We start from the raw sequence: 16,449 nt of genomic DNA, 5'->3' as shown, positions 1-16,449 counted from the left end.
CGCTGCGGATTTGTAGCGTTGGGCCCTTGGCTGATGATCAGAAGATGTTGGATCCCGTGCGCCGTTAGGATTTTGGATATGAGGGCTCAAGGGTGCAAAGTTTCTGTAGGCTTCAATGACGTCAATTGAGTTGTATTGATATCTAATTGCTTGTTCCTTCGTATGGTCCCCTGACTCTGTATATATAGGAGGTCATCGTACGTCTCCTGGAGTCTTTCCTTATTATTCTTGAAGTTAAACTTCCTTGTTTACAATATATCCCGGGTATCTGCATACAGTTTACATATGTCCAAGGATTTCTTTCCCGGTGATAGAGATATACCCCGAGAATATAGAAAAATCCTAAGATGTCCGAATATGATAGTTTTATACTACTCATTATCAGTTTGATATGTCCATGATTCAACAGGAATAGGTGTGGTGGCTCAAGAGGAGCGAGTACCAATTTTGCTTGCATCTGTTGAAGTTAAATTTGATAGTCTAATACTGAAGATGTCGAATTGTTGGGTGCAAAGAAGTGCACCTATTGCTACCCTAGTGGAACAACAAGCCGCCGACCTTTGTGGAGTACTGGAGTTTGGTAGCCCTTTGGAGTATGGCATGCTTTCCTGGTGCATGTGAAAATGAGTTAAAAGTTGGAAATTTGCAATTTGTTAGATACTCTGCTTAAAATTTAAATTATTGTAGGTAGGTTAGGTTATGTTGTACAATCACACAAAATTTTAAGTTTAAATTCAAACAGTTGAACTTTGTCTTCTCACAAACGTGATTGTTTTTTTTTACTTCAATTTTTTCATGATGTACAACATAACTTCACCTACAACTCTTGAAGTCTTGAGAATTTTTGTCAACATCTAAGAAGAGTCTCTAACGAATTTACAAATTTCTAACTTTTAACTTGTTTTCATATGATATGTGTCCCACCTTTCTCTTATAGCTTGCGCTATCCTCCTTAATATGTTACACGTGGATGTATTCAACTATCTGTCCGGACATCTCTTGGATTTTGTACAACAACATTCTATCAACCATTCTTATAACTTTATTTAAGCAATAAAAATTGCTTTCCCCGTAAAAAGCTACGACCATGTCTGAAACGCGAGATTTTTCCTGATTCATACCAATATTAAATTATATCCCGCGAAATTCTTTAAAATTTTTGCATTCCAAACACCGACATAAACTTACAAACGTTTCTATAGAGAATTCAAACCCGTCCCTTCCTATCGACATACTCTCTCCGGTCATAAATACATGTAATTTTAGAAAAATATAGTCAAACTTGAAAAACTCTTACTAAAAATAGCTTTCGAAATATTTAGTTTAGAAACCTTAAAATCATGTGTAGATTTATCTATTTTTTTCTTCATAATATCACAAACGATTTTATAAATACATTTTTAATAAAAACAATAATCAAAATTATACATTAAAAAGTAGGCAGAGACCACCAAACCGACGTTATCTCTCTTGTCGAAGTCGAACTAAAGATACCACCAAACCAACGTTACCTCTCTTATCGAAGTCGAACAGGAGATACCACCAAACCGACGTTACTTCTCTGCTGGGTTGACAAATTGCACCCTGACTCCGCCTCCCACGGAAAATTACCAATCCCCACCCCGTTCCAGGTTCGGGAGCCCAAAATCCACTGACCTCGCGGCCGCCTCCTCCCCGCCGCCGCCCACCGTCTCCCTTTCTCCCGCGTGCTCCCACCCTTCTCTCCTCCGCACGACGCTCGCCCGCTACCGCCTCATCTTTATCAAACCCTAGGCCGCGCCATCGTCGCCGCCTCTTACCCCCCCCCCCCCCCCGAGCCGCCGATCCGAGTGGGCTCAGTGCCGGTTCCCCGAACTCCGTGGGTTTCCCGGCGACCACCACAATGGAGGTAACTGCTGGGATGCTAACCTGATCTGATTCTTGTGCGTTTTGAGTCCGTGTGTGCTTGCGCTTACGCCGAGACGGCTCGGTTTTTGCTTCGATTCCGTCTTACAGGGGAACGGGAAGGTCGACTTGAATGCGACGATGACCACCCTGGGTCCGGAGGAGGACGACACGGCGCAGGGGCTGATTCTGCCGAACAAGGAGCGGGTCACGTACCGGCCGCCGCAGAGGAAGTCCGCACTAGGTATGGATTTGGTTGCTTGTGCAGTATGCAGTGTGCGTTTACTGATTGAACGCTTAGGTGCATGATTGTCCCGAGTAGTATGGTGGTTTTCTCCTGGGTGAGCCGTGATTACTAACGTGCAGGGTTGTGAGCTGATTCTAGTTGGTTTATTTTATCCTCTGCATTGCTGTCTTAAGAATTTACAGCTTTGACGAGCTAATTTGGGTTATGTGCTTTGGCAGGTCTTGACATCCTTGCTCACAGGAAACGAGAGTCAGAAGGCAGCAATGGGTTTAAGCCGCCTCCTCAGAAGGTAGTTGTTGCTGCTGGTTCAATTGATGAAGAGGAGAAACCAGGACCTGCCGAGAATGATGAAAGGAGCCTCTCCACCATGGGTCGTGGTAATTCATTGCGCCGCTACAGAGGAAGCGGTTCCGATGACAAAACATCTTTGAACGGTGCGTCCTTTTCTGTGAACAGTAAGTACATGAGTTGTATAAAATAGCTAATATACAGACTCTTCTGGTGTTATGGTTTTATGCTAATTCATTTGCACTTTTATGTGTATGTTGTCACTGAATCTCTCTCTTCATTTTTAGAATCTACAGTTGCTGATGAGGATGAAAGAGCACCAGCACCCAGCCATCGGGATGAGCCCCACCGGCAAGAGGTCAGTAATTACATGGAAACTGTCAATCTGCAGTCCCACCAGCTTGTTTGGAAATTACATTAGTAATGACATTAATTTTATCCTCACCTTACTAACAAGTCAACATTCCTATGCCTGTTGCTTTACAGACCTACATCTCTAGAAGCTCCCAAGGCTCCCATTCTCGTGGCACTCCTCGTAGGTATGATAACTATGCTGATAGAGGATCCCGCGATAATTATGGTGACCGTGAGAGATCTGCATCGATTGGCTATAGTATCAGTAGAAGGCGAGGATACGATGATGATAGAGAATCTCATACTAGACGTGATGAACGTGAGAGGTCTACATCCATTGAATATACTAATAAGAGAAGTCGATATGAGCCGAGAAGCTCAAGAACACCTGGTATTTTTCTTTTTACTTTTTGGCTTGGCATTCTTTTTCACTCTTTGCCTCACTGTCTTGACACTTTAGCTGATATGAGTATTGTTTCCATTGCAAATATTAGCAAGATCTGATTGGGATGATGGACGCTGGGAGTGGGAAGATACACCTCGTCAAGATTACCGTGATGATCGACTTGGTTCCCGAAGGCAAAATTCAATACGATCTCCTATGCTTGCTGCTGCATCCCCAGATGCACGCTTGGTGTCTCCTTGGCTAGGTGGGAATACACCGCGTTCGGCAGGTAAAGAAAGTTCAGCCAGATTTTCTGTGAGATTGCTTTGTTTCTGTGAAGTAAATATATTCTCTTTACATCTCAGTGACCTTACTAAATCACTAAATTAATTGTGTTCTCAATGTTGTTCTGATTGTCCAGCATCCCCGTGGGATAATGTATCCCCTTCACCTGCCCCCATACGTGCTTCTGGTTCCTCAAAAGGGTATTCTTATTCATGTTCCAGTGGAAGGTCACACCATCTTACCTTCTTGTCGACATCTGGTTCCAATGTAAGTTAGGATTCAATTTTCTACAGCATACTTCTTTTCTATGCTATGAAATGTTAGTTATAATTCTATTTTCTACAGCAAAAAATAATCAATCATATGCTTTTGTTCTGATCTAATTCTTTCATCCTTTTTTTGTGTTTTGATATATCTCTTTGGCTGAACACGTGCACATATTGACTGCTTTATGCTGGTCCTCTTTCTGTAGGTTGATTTATACTTAAATGTAACTGTGCAGTCATGAGTTAGAATTGCCATTCAATAGTTGTGTTAATTACTATGTAAATAGTTATTTTTAATTATATAGCTTTTAGAATTACTTGTTCACGTTCCATCACCTCTAGTCTACCCCAACTTGCTTGGGACAAAGGCTTTGTTGTTGTTGTAGTAGTCAATCGACACCATGGATTTTTATAATGGCCGAGTCTGAGTTAATTTACTGACACAAACCTGGTGAGGTGATGATCTTTGAATGTCATGTTGTTTTGGATTACTATTTAGGTTCTCAAAAGTTCTCCTTTTATTTCTTTAATATGTGGTCATGATGAGCTATAACTGCTACCTTGTTATCCCAGGTCATTGACGCTGATAGAAGCCCCTCAAATCCTGACAGGAACTCTGAGATAACCGAGGAAATGATGCAAGAGATGGATTATAATGCTGACCGTGCATGGTACTTTTCCTTATAAACCTTGCTTGGTCTTTATTTTTTACAGAAGGACAACAGTATAGGTGTGTGTGATATCTTTATTTGTATTTGCAAAGATATAAGCATAAGTTTTCCGTTTGTGCATATTGTAATTTTTGCTTCCTTTATTTTGTATGAACTACTGAGCTAAAAAATGGTATTGGCATCTGATAAATTGGCAAAGTGAACTTTTTTATATATTTATTATTATTATTTTATACTGAAATCCTGAGTGTGAACATCTTCTACCTGTATTTAGCACACAATTACTTCAATTTCTCAGACCTTAGCATGTTCTCTTCAGTGTTCTAGTGCAGGAAAATGAATATGATGACTCAACATTTTCTTTGTCATAGAACACCAAATATAATTAGCAATTTTTCTAACCTTTACAAATTCTTCAGGTATGACTGTGAAGAACACAGCACCATGCTCGACGGTGATAATTCTATGTATCTTGGAGATGACAGTTCCTACAAAAAGAAGGAAGCAGAGATGCCAAAGAAGCTGGTAAGTTCCTTGTTTGTTTACATATACCATACTCCCAAGTACTTCATGAATTTTTGGCTTCCTATTTCGTGTAACCACCTGATAGTCTACTAGTCAGTTGTGTTAAGTTGCCCGCAAGAAGTCAAAGTAGGGCATAATTATATATATACGGTTAGATCCAAGCAACGAGAGAACCACCAAAAAAAAACATAGTAGGCAAAAAAAGACCGGCGATTAGAGGGATCACTAGTCCAAGTAGCATCAAAATATGCACAAAGCTATAGAAAGTTGGAACATGGAAAGAAAAGACGGTGAGAGTCACACAAAGGTAGCGCAAAATACAAAGAAGATGACTAGTGGAGTTGAATGGTAGCAGAAATGAACTGACTGAGAATGTGCACTACACGAGAAATGTCAGGACAAGTGAGCAAGGTAAACTGGACTCCTAACAAGATGACGGTAGCATGTGGGATCCGAAAGAGGCTCACCATAAGTGGATCAAAGATAAAGATTAAACTCCATAGGAGTCTCAATAGTGCGCTCATCAGTAAGAGAAGCACGATCAAGAAGATCCTGAATAAGAAATCTCAATCCTAGGAGTCATAAGATGAAATCTCAATCCTAAGAAAGTAACGAAGAGGATCCAAATTAGTCATAAGAAATTGCTCTTTGAGATGAGCCTTCACAAAGACAATATACTTAGAATTATCCCATGTAATGATCATATTGTCAACATACAAGTGAAGAAGAGCTCGACCGCGAAACAAAGTGTGGACAAAAAGCGCAGGATCATGATCACTAGCAGAAAAACTAGCAGCAATGATCATAGAAGAAAAATGCTCAAACCAAGCACGAGGGGCTTCCTTAAGGCTATAAAGAGAGCGATGAAGATGACAAACCATGCCCTCAGGAACAGAATACTCTGGCGGTGGGTGCGTGTATACCTCCTCATGCAGCTCACCATTAAAAAGGCACTCTTGACATCAAGCTGAGAGGGAGATCATTGACGCACAGAGGCCACAACAAGAGTGCGAATTGTGGCATGTGTGCCACAAGTGCAAGCGTTTCATCATAGTCATGACCATGCTCACGCCTAAAACCACGGACAACAAGACGAGCCTTGTAGCGCTCAAGAGAAACTTAGTGTGGGTCTTAACCTTATAGACCCACTTGCATGTGATTGGACGAACACGTGGGGGAAGAGAAATAAGATCCCACGTGCTAGTGCGCTCAAGAGAGATTCGACAACTTCAACTCTAGATTAGTTTAAATCCAATATGTTCCATTGCTTGTACTTAAGACACATTGCTTGTACTTAAGACAGTCGTATATACAACATCATCCACATAGGACGTATGGTATTACTTCAATCGGGAGCCCGAACCTGTATATATCGTGTGTCTTGTTTTCTGATCGATCCCTGATCTCGAAGGTACCTCAGTTCAATTACGGATATATAGTCGGGAACTAATCTTTGACAGGACGCAGGCCCAAAACAACATTACATGAGCGGTAGCTAGCAACACAGAGAGTCCAGTTGACGCCAAACTGCTGACTTTTGAGCGTAGAACACATCAATAGTGTCATCACCCTGCTGAAGAGACTGCTCCTAGCAAACAAGACATGTAAAGAGCATCACCAGACGGCTCATAGTTCTAACGAAGATGAGTCCATATTTGAAAGGTTGTAGAAAACTCAACAATCTCAAAGGAGACCCATGGCTCGACATTAGCAATCAGAATGGACGCTGTACGAGTATCATCATCCACTGATCATAATCAGACAACTGATATTGATACAGGTCCAAGGCATCCTGGTATGCGGAGACAACCTTATCATAGGCAATGGTGACGACGTTGGTAGCTACTTTGTTAGTAGAAGGCTTCACATGCTCCGTTAGAAGAATATGAGAAGGCGGACAAGGAATGTCGCTAGAGAGAACACCCCAAAGACAAAGTCCACGCTTGTGAATGCGCATATGCTGCGCAAAATTACAGTAGTTGACACCATAAAAAATCATCAAACAACAAGGAATTGAAATGGTGCCTGATGAAGAAGACATGGTACCTGTTTTTTTAGAGCTGGCGGTTGCAGCTCGAGAAGAACGGCACGCAACTCGGGGAGAGCAACGATGCATGGTGGTAGAGCGGCTCAGGGAGGCAGGAGGCAAGCCGCGACGCGACTCACTGGAGGGTGGAATGGGTTGGGGCTGTGTTGGATCGGGTTGGCGCTGGTGCAGCAACGGCGAATCGGGATGGATGAGAACAAATTGGGTCAAGGAGGCGACAATCCAAGTCTGTAGCAAGCGGGGGCGACAGCAGATCAAGAAGCAATCAGAGAGGAACTGGCGGGGAGAGAAGCCAACGATGGAAAAAACTCTAGGGCTTAGGACGAGTTGTTGTGCTCTGGAGAGGAAAACCTAGCTCTAATACCATGTTAGGAATAACTTGTATTCTGTCGATGCCATATGCCAATATATATACATATACATGTGAGCAATATGTAGGGAACCCCTTATAACATGTGGATATTACACTGACTCAATACACACACACACACGCGCGCGCGCGCCCACCCACGCACGCACGCACGCACGCACGCACGCACCCACACCCACCCACCCACACACACACACACACACACACACACATATATATATATATATATATATATATATATATATATATATATATATAAATACATATACAGCATATGGGCCTAGAATAGATGGGCCTGATGTATACTTAACAAATAATACAACCACAATTAGACACATGCTTTGTTTGCCTTGCTCCTCTTTGATTGTGTATCTGCTAGCAACTTTTGAATTTTTCCCGTTAAATTCATAATCCTCTTCTGATATGTAGCATGAAAATGCACCATCACAAGAAAATTATATTCATCATATTGTATGATTCATAGTTTCATATAACATCTTTCCAATATGGTGTGCAGAAATTAGGATGCGCCAATATTTCATTTATTTTCCAGTAAAGATAGTAGTTTGTAATAGTTTTTGTAGCCTCAACTTTTGCAGTATATGTTATGCACTTATACTCAGGTTTTGACAACTATTTCTCTTGGTTGCAGGCTCGTAGAGATGGTAGTCTGATGACCCTTGCTCAGAGCAAAAAGATGTCACAGATGACTGCTGATAATGCTCAGTGGGAGGATAGACAATTGTTGAGATCTGGAGCTGTTAGAGGAACAGAAGTGCAGACAGAATTTGATGATGAGGATGAACGGAAAGTGATACTTCTTGTTCATGGTATGTCCGTTGCCTATCACGGCTTCCTTCTATCTATGTTGTGCTTGCAGTTTTAAATTTATGATTGAACAACCTTCGCAATCACGCCAAACCTGTTAGAAATCATCCCTCTGTTTCTCATGTAAGGTTTTAAGGAAAATCGACGTTTCTTGTGAAAAATGATTAAGTATGTTGGTGATGGAATCTCACCAGCACAATGGTATTTAACTGAGCTGGTCCTTGGAGCTGTTTGTCTTACTCTGTGTTAGTTGGTATATGTGCCAGCTAGTATATAATAGCTGCTCTTTGTGACCCTTCATATCACTCAGTATACCACACCAAATGTTGAACAGCTTGAGAGCAATTTGATGTGGCTTGTTAACATATATGGGATGGATTGGCCATGCAATTTTCAGTACACATGTTTCAATTGTTCCTATGTCAGCCTGAAACTTATGCTCTATGTTTGCATCTGGGGCCCTTCTATGTTTCCTTTATTTCATTGTTTGTACACATAACGTTAAGTTTTGAAGATAAAAAGAACATGTGTCTGGCCATATTGTTCTTTTACTTGTTGAAAAGTTTTCTGCATATGTACAGTAATTCGATGCAGTTGAAAATATGTTGATGTGTTAATTTTTTTGGCAGACACGAAACCTCCATTCCTTGATGGACGAGTTGTATACACAAAACAAGCAGAACCTGTACTACCATTGAAGGATCCGACATCCGATATGGCTATTATTGCACGCAAAGGTTCTGTTCTGGTTAGGGAAATCCGTGAAAAACAGAGCATGAATAAGTCCCGGCAACGATTTTGGGAGCTTGCCGGATCTAAGCTTGGTAATATTTTGGGTGTTGAGAAAACAGCTGAACAGGTGCTTTGCCACATTACTTATACATTCTGAAAAATATAGTTCCTTGTCCACATTTCTTACACACTTTTGAAAAATCAGGTTGATGCAGATACTGCAGTTGTTGGTGACCAAGGTGAGATAAATTTCAAAGAAGATGCGAAATTTTCACAACATTTGAAGGAAAAAGCAGAAGCTGTCAGTGATTTTGCAAAATCAAAATCTCTTGCTCAACAAAGGCAGTATCTTCCCATATATACTGTCCGGGATGATCTGTTACAGGTTTGTACTTGAGTTTATAAAATTTTTATGATCCTTTCAGTTGTCTATGATTTTCAGCTTACTTTCCTCTACTTCACGGCATTTAGTATATCTGAAAGCTGTATGATTACTTCTCTATACTGTAAATTGTTCAACATCCAAAACAATTGGAACTTTGGACTATGTGTTCGATGAATGAAGAAACACCTATTTATAAGGACAAGATACAAATTCTTGCCCTTTCATTTAGACAACTGTGGTAGTTTTAAATTGAACTTCCTTTTCAATTCCTTGTGTATTTAGGCATCATACTTCACTCGGACATTTTAATTTTTGTATTTAGTTTCTTTCAAATGATTGTAGTGGCACAGTTTCATAATAACCTAGTGTTACGTTGATGTCATCGGGCAGGTTGTGCGTGAAAATCAAGTAGTTGTGGTCGTTGGTGAAACTGGTTCTGGGAAGACTACTCAACTCACTCAGTACCTGCATGAGGATGGATATACTACCACAGGAGTTGTTGGTTGTACTCAACCAAGGCGTGTTGCTGCCATGAGTGTTGCCAAGCGGGTCAGCGAGGAAATGGAGACTGAGCTGGGAGATAAAGTTGGGTATGCCATACGATTTGAGGATGTCACTTGTCCAAACACTATAATAAAGGTAACTGCTGGTGTTTTAATGTTATTTATTTTATGTCATTATGTGTTTTAGGTATGCACTGCTTGTGTTTTTTTCTAAATATAACCTTATAGGAAGGTTTATATACATATGTCAGCTAACTTAGTTCTTGTAGTGTAAGCACTATTATTTATGGTGGCATCTGACTAGTTGGCCAATACTGAGGCCAGGTTTACAGTATGAAATAAATTAGTTTGACTTTGATCAAGCTTCAGTTGCTTAGCATGGGATTCGTGACAAAGAATGAAATTGTCTCTTTTGCAGTATATGACAGATGGAGTGCTGCTCCGCGAAACCTTGAAAGATGCTGACCTTGACAAATATCGGTATGCTGCTAGCTTGCTCCTTTCCTTTGTCAGTATTGATAGAGCTTGGGATGTTATAATACGTTAGATGGTCTACACAGCTTGCCATGCTTAAGGCCCCCCCCCCCCCTCTTTTTTTGCAGCGTTATCGTCATGGATGAAGCACATGAGAGATCGCTCAACACTGATGTTTTGTTTGGTATATTGAAGAAGGTTGTTGCACGTAGACGGGATTTTAAACTAATCGTCACATCTGCAACCCTAAATGCGGACAAGTTCTCCAAGTTCTTTGGAGGGTAAGATAACCTGATAGATATCTTTGTTCCTAGTAAAATCTGAGCCATGCTTATCTCTACAGGCCTGTTAACTCTTTTCTTTGTTTGCAGTGTGCCTGTATTCCATATTCCAGGCCGGACATTCCCAGTTAACATTATGTTCAGCAAAACACCATGTGAGGACTATGTGGAAGCGGCAGTGAAGCAGGCCATGACTATCCACATCACCAGTGGCCCTGGTGATATCCTCATTTTCATGACTGGGCAGGAAGAAATCGAAGCTACCTGCTATGCCCTTTCTGAACGCATGGAACAATTAATATCATCGTCCACCAAGACTGTGCCCAAGCTGGTGATTCTGCCCATCTATTCGCAGTTGCCTGCTGACTTGCAAGCCAAGATCTTTCAGAAGGCTGAAGAGGGTGCTCGCAAATGTATTGTTGCTACCAATATTGCTGAGACGTCATTGACAGTTGATGGTATCTTCTACGTCATAGATACTGGGTATGGGAAGATGAAGGTATACAACCCACGGATGGGCATGGATGCTCTTCAGGTTTTCCCAGTCAGTCGGGCAGCTGCAGATCAGCGTGCAGGCCGAGCAGGAAGAACTGGCCCTGGCACATGCTACAGGCTCTTCACAGAATCAGCTTACCAGAACGAGATGCTCCCTAACCCTGTGCCAGAGATCCAAAGGACGAACCTGGGGAATGTGGTGCTTTTACTGAAATCCCTCAGAGTTGAAAACTTGCTTGACTTTGACTTTATGGACCCTCCTCCCCAGGAGAATATCCTCAACTCCATGTATCAACTCTGGGTGTTAGGTGCATTGAACAACGTTGGTGGCCTTACAGAAATTGGCTGGAAGATGGTGGAGTTCCCGTTGGACCCAACTCTAGCAAAGATGCTTCTCATGGGGGAGCAGCTGGAGTGCCTTGATGAGGTGCTGACCATTGTGTCCATGCTATCAGTGCCCTCAGTCTTTTTCCGGCCAAAAGACAGAGTAGAGGAGAGTGACGCGGCAAGGGAGAAGTTCTTTGTCCCAGAGTCTGACCACCTAACACTCCTGAACGTATATATTCAGTGGAAGTCTAATCAGTATCGAGGAGACTGGTGCAATGACCACTTCCTCCATGTCAAGGGTCTCCGTAAAGCTCGAGAAGTGAGATCTCAGTTGCTGGACATACTGAAAACCCTGAAGATCCCTCTGACATCATGCCATATGGAATGGGACGTGGTGAGGAAAGCTATCTGCTCTGCTTACTTCCACAACTCTGCCCGATTGAAGGGTGTCGGGGAGTACGTCAACAGCCGGAATGGGATGCCTTGCCACCTGCACCCCAGCAGTGCCCTCTACGGTCTTGGCTACACTCCTGACTATGTCGTCTACCACGAACTTGTCCTGACAACCAAGGAGTACATGCAGTGCGTCACCGCAGTAGATCCACAATGGCTAGCAGAGATGGGCCCCATGTTCTTCTCAGTGAAGGAGACTGACACCTCCCTTCTCGACCACAAGAAACGGCAGAAGGAAGAGAAGACGGCGATGGAGGAGGAGATGGAGAAGCTGAGGCAGGAGCAAGCCGTTGCGGCGCGGATTGAGAAGGAGAGGGAGCTAGAAAAGAGAGCTAAGCAGCAGCAGCAGGTTGCTATGCCGGGCCTGAAGAAGGGCTCCACGTATCTGAGGCCCAAAAAGATGGGTTTGTAAATAAGAAACACGAGGAAACTCAACAGTGTCTTGTGATTTTGTTGCTAGGTTGAGAGCCCCTGTACAATTTATATGACCTTGCTGAATTCATGAGCTAATGTAGTCTGCACTCTGCAGCGTGTACAACACAAAACATGAATGTGAATGTAACAGCAACAGCAACGGAGACTAACTGAAAGAGTATGCGACCTAGTTTCGTATCAACTGATTTTGTCAGTGACAGTTCGCACTGCATGTTGGAGTGATCCTTGTTTTTGGCCGTCTTCCGTGTTGAGGTCTTTGAACTTTTTTTTAATACACTAGTTAAGTGCCTGTAGGTTGCAATGAAAAATTCATCCTCTACACAAAATAGTTGGGTTTTGCACACTAACCGTGTGTCAAAACATTTGAATTTACAAAAAGGGAACATGTGAAACATTCCGGCATTTTGTTAAACTCAAACATGAGATCAATGTGTGTTCTATACGGAGGAGTTTAAGGTAGAAGAGCATCAGCAGCAGCTATGGTAGACATAGCACATCTGAAACTATCGAGCTTTGTGCCCCTTCTGTTAGCACTATAACCATCAGCTGAGGCCCCAAAATAAACACTAAAACCATTAGTTCCAGCGCTTCTTTCAATATGTGATTCCGAACTCGTATACCCTGAAAGCAAGAGCATGGCTGAAATGGCCCTTTTCTCCTAGACTATATACCCTGACGCTTTTTTCCATAATATTACACATATACCACATAGGTTCTGGAAATTACTCCTAGATTCCACAAGAAATGTCCCTTTTCTCTCACTTGCTCAAACAATTTTGCCTCCAGATTCTAAAGAGTGTGATTAACATTTCCCGCTGAGGCTGCACAATCCATGCAATTGCTATTCACAAATCAGCAATGTTATCCTGCAGTTGGCCATCACAGTTGGCACAAAGACATCCATGCAGAGCTTATGATAAAACAGATCAAGCAGTGCGAACATTAAATTAGCAGCTCATATGAGTGATTACATATTTAAAATACATTGCAATTGATCCACCAGCACACTAATTACTGACCACCAGGTTAGCTAATATTTTTCAGCACAAACAACTATATAGTCCTAGAGGTTTTTAGCAGGGTATGGTTATGAACAACTAAAACCAGCCCTTGCAAGCCTCTTTTGCCTTTTCTTTTGCAGCCTGGATAGCAACAGAGAACCATAAGTACTTAATAGATTAAAACAATACTAATACTTCTAATGCGATGATACTTCACCTTATATTCCGTCAGGAAATCTCTAACCATACCATAACCAATGTGATGTTTCCTAGTCACGTGGGATTGTGTTCTCTCAAGAGCATCATCGGCAACTAAGAATGATCCACATGTTCCACAAAATTGCATCTTCTCAAGCATGGCCGCTTTGTTGTCTGCTTGGTTAGCTAAAGCTGTCTTCTCAGCATTTAGAAGGTCAACGTGCAAACCAGAAATGAAGTGTCACCAATTGATGAAGCAGTGTTCAAACATAGTAAAAAGAAACAAGATGGATCTTGCACGTCACTACCTTCCGCATAAGTGCCTGTGCTTCATCCACTTTACCAGCCTCACCAAGCTCCTCGATTTGCTCCAATAGCTTTTTGATCTGTTCTTCTCGCGCTGAGAGCTGCTCAATTATTTTGCCAGGGATTGGTAGTGGCACAGCAGTATCATGAGTCAACCTTTCTCGACCACGCCTTATTTCTCTATCCAAATCCATTACCTGAAATATAATAAACAAATGTAAATATACTAGCCAAAAGAGCAAAGGATAACTCACCAATTTGACACATTGTTGTGCAAGCTCTGCCTCAAACCTTCGCATCACCAAATTTATTACTATAAAAGCAAAACAAAAAAAATTGGGAATTTGTAAATAAGCATAGGTGCAGAATATAAGGTGGAAAGTAAACCTAAAATTAGCTTTACAAAGAAAATAACGCCACACTCACACTTGGACAGCTCGGTGTAGGAATGCTGGATTACCAGGATCAAGTGGAAGCCTTCTCAGTGCACTTAGAGAAGCATATTGCAAATTACCACGTATGATAGACTGCGAAAGTAATAGAAATTTGAAAAGTGTCACAAAGTTGAGTTCAGAACATAATGAATAATTACGATTTTCAGCTCAAAACAAACTGTTAAGTTGGGCCATCATCTTTGCCATATAATGTAGAAAAGCTGCTAGGTTAAGTATACTGTAGCATCAAGTGTGTTTTCAATGCTTATAATTAGCAAGGTCAAGGCCAAGATCCATAATTAGAATGGGTGAAGAACCAAGCAACATAAATTAACAAGGAATTAGAAGGAAAAGGAGAAGACATTAATTGACATAGGATTTTTTTTTTTTTTTTTTTTTGTTCTTGTTGAGCCTTACATGATGATACTGTGAGATGCTTATTTGCTCATAAAGAAGATGGACAGATGCAGCATGATGCCTAGTTTCAACTAAGGTATTTCAACTTGATCATATGGGGTCTTTTTTATGCAGGGCAAGATGTTTGCCAGGAATATAAATCCTCATTATACAGCTTTAAAAAATATGTCTAGGAGGAGACCAATTCTGAAATAGAAAAAAAGGAGGTCATGTGTTTAGGGTTTGATAAAACTAAGCACGAAACATGGGCAACTGACTTCGGTGCAAACAGGGAGCAGTCCCAATGAAATATTTAGGTGTTCCGCTGAAAGTTGATCAGCTATTCTGGGTACAACATCTGCTCGAGTCACTCCGTCGACAACATCAATGTCCGCAGGAGCATCCCAATTTGGTGTGATTATGCCACCAGCAGCACTTAAACCCTTGGAACCATTATCTGACAATATACGGGCTAGATAATAGTATACATAGCGCAGAACATTTCAGTCCTTGCATTGCTGATGGAGCTGTTATCATAGTTGGATTTGCTGTTAGAAGTCTCAGTTTCATCTCCACAGATTAAGTGTGCTGACTATATTGAACGCCAAGCCATAGGAGAGCAAAAGCAACAAAGGAATGGCACACTTACCATTAGAAGAGACGGAGCCACCGAAGGATCCACGGAATTGTACACAACGAGTTTGGGGAACACGCTGTTGACAAGCTGCCTCTGGGAACTTTTCTGCAAACGAGAGGGCACAAGAGCAGCTAAAGGCAACAGATCCAAGCTCGCATCAAGCAATTCGATCCAACCGAAGCAACAGCACGAACCTGACCGCACGTCGCGGCAAGCTCGCGGATGCTCCGCGCCAGCTGCGCGTATGAGACGGGCTGCACGAGAAGCAGATACCACAACGTGAGACTTCAGAGAGAGCAGAAAAGGGGCGTGACGGTGGGGTGAAGGGAAGGGCGGAGACGAGCTTCTTCTTTCTATTGCGCTGGGGCAGGGCCTTGACGAGGTTGGGCGCCTTGGCGGCGGAGATGGTATCATTCTGTGTCTGCATCAGCGTCCCCTTCTTCGACTTGCGGAACCACTTGAAGAGCGGTAGGAAGAGTGCGGCGCCGAGGAGGTCGTGCACGTCGTCAAGCTTGGCGGACGCAATGGGGATCCCCGAATCTTCGCCGCCCGGCCGAGGCGCGCAGCCGCCGCGCGGGATTGTGACGTGAGGAAGGGAGAGTCCACGTCGTTGCGATTGTAACAAAGCAGTACCAATGTTGCGAATAAGTTGCTAGAAAAAAAGGATAAATGTGGCTGCTGGGATTCGAGCCCAGGTCTCCACGGCCACAACGTGGAATTCTCACCACTAAACTACAGCCACTTCGGTGAGGCGGATGTGCTCAAATTTGAACAATATTGGCATGGGATACCTTATAGTATGCCGTTCATTTTGTAATGATCTTGGCTTGTTCAGCCCTCAATATTAATTTGATCACTACTTTGGTACATTAATATATGTTAATCAAACTACTTTTTTATGAAAGTATTTTAAGAATAATTATAATAATATAATTATGAGTCCGGAAGCTTCCTCTCTCGATTGTTTTAAGAGGAAAATGTAATACCCCTAGTGTTACAAATACATCCCTACAGATAATATAGTGGTATTTACCACTCTACAAGTATAAGCTTGTTGTATAATCCCTCCTCAAGGTTCTCACTTGAGGCCATATTTATATATTTTGCCCCACCTAGACTGCCAACGTGGAATGAATTAAATGAATTGGAACAGGGTGGATGGAGAAGGGTCTATTAGTGCACTAAAGTCTAATGAGTTAAATGTGACATCCACAAATCAGACCAAAAGGGGAAGTTTAGTGA

At 42.2% G+C, this 16,449-nt stretch overlaps 2 protein-coding genes and 1 non-coding gene across 5 annotated transcripts; 1 reads left to right on the top strand and 2 right to left on the bottom strand.

Moving 5' to 3' along the window:
• The first annotated feature begins 1,531 nt into the window (after positions 1-1,531).
• On the top strand, positions 1,532-12,416 carry LOC133891675 (pre-mRNA-splicing factor ATP-dependent RNA helicase DEAH7). 3 transcript variants are annotated; one of them, XM_062332410.1, is made up of 16 exons: positions 1,532-1,888; positions 1,996-2,128; positions 2,350-2,565; positions 2,716-2,777; positions 2,906-3,164; positions 3,268-3,447; positions 3,580-3,710; positions 4,283-4,380; positions 4,800-4,905; positions 7,975-8,152; positions 8,780-9,009; positions 9,088-9,267; positions 9,658-9,906; positions 10,189-10,250; positions 10,373-10,525; positions 10,616-12,416. In XM_062332410.1, exons 1-16 carry the CDS (start codon positions 1,883-1,885, stop codon positions 12,210-12,212), a joined length of 3,840 nt encoding a protein of 1,279 aa, XP_062188394.1. In that variant the 5' UTR covers positions 1,532-1,882; the 3' UTR covers positions 12,213-12,416. The 3 variants fall into 3 exon arrangements, with proteins under 3 accessions (XP_062188394.1, XP_062188392.1, XP_062188393.1); XM_062332408.1 differs by having other exon boundaries at positions 2,350-2,586; positions 2,707-2,777; XM_062332409.1 differs by having other exon boundaries at positions 1,533-1,888; positions 2,707-2,777.
• Positions 12,417-13,152: 736 nt separating this feature from the next.
• LOC133890302 (uncharacterized) lies at positions 13,153-15,991 on the bottom strand. The gene is made up of 9 exons (XM_062330713.1): positions 15,944-15,991; positions 15,548-15,859; positions 15,402-15,461; positions 15,220-15,312; positions 14,201-14,267; positions 13,995-14,053; positions 13,743-13,937; positions 13,454-13,630; positions 13,153-13,377 (listed from the first exon to the last, which is right to left on the bottom strand). The coding sequence occupies exons 1-9, from the start codon at positions 15,989-15,991 to the stop codon at positions 13,333-13,335; spliced, it is 1,056 nt and encodes a 351-aa protein (XP_062186697.1). The 3' UTR covers positions 13,153-13,332.
• TRNAH-GUG (transfer RNA histidin (anticodon GUG)) lies at positions 15,878-15,949 on the bottom strand. Its single transcript has one exon. It is a non-coding gene; the product is annotated as a tRNA-His (tRNA).
• Positions 15,992-16,449: the final 458 nt, after the last annotated feature.

This window comes from Phragmites australis, chromosome 14 (genome assembly GCF_958298935.1).
Source record: "Phragmites australis chromosome 14, lpPhrAust1.1, whole genome shotgun sequence".
Classification (NCBI taxonomy): Eukaryota; Viridiplantae; Streptophyta; class Magnoliopsida; order Poales; family Poaceae; genus Phragmites; species Phragmites australis.
The sequence above is the reverse complement of the archived record's forward strand: the minus strand, read 5'-3'. Positions and strand labels throughout refer to the sequence as shown.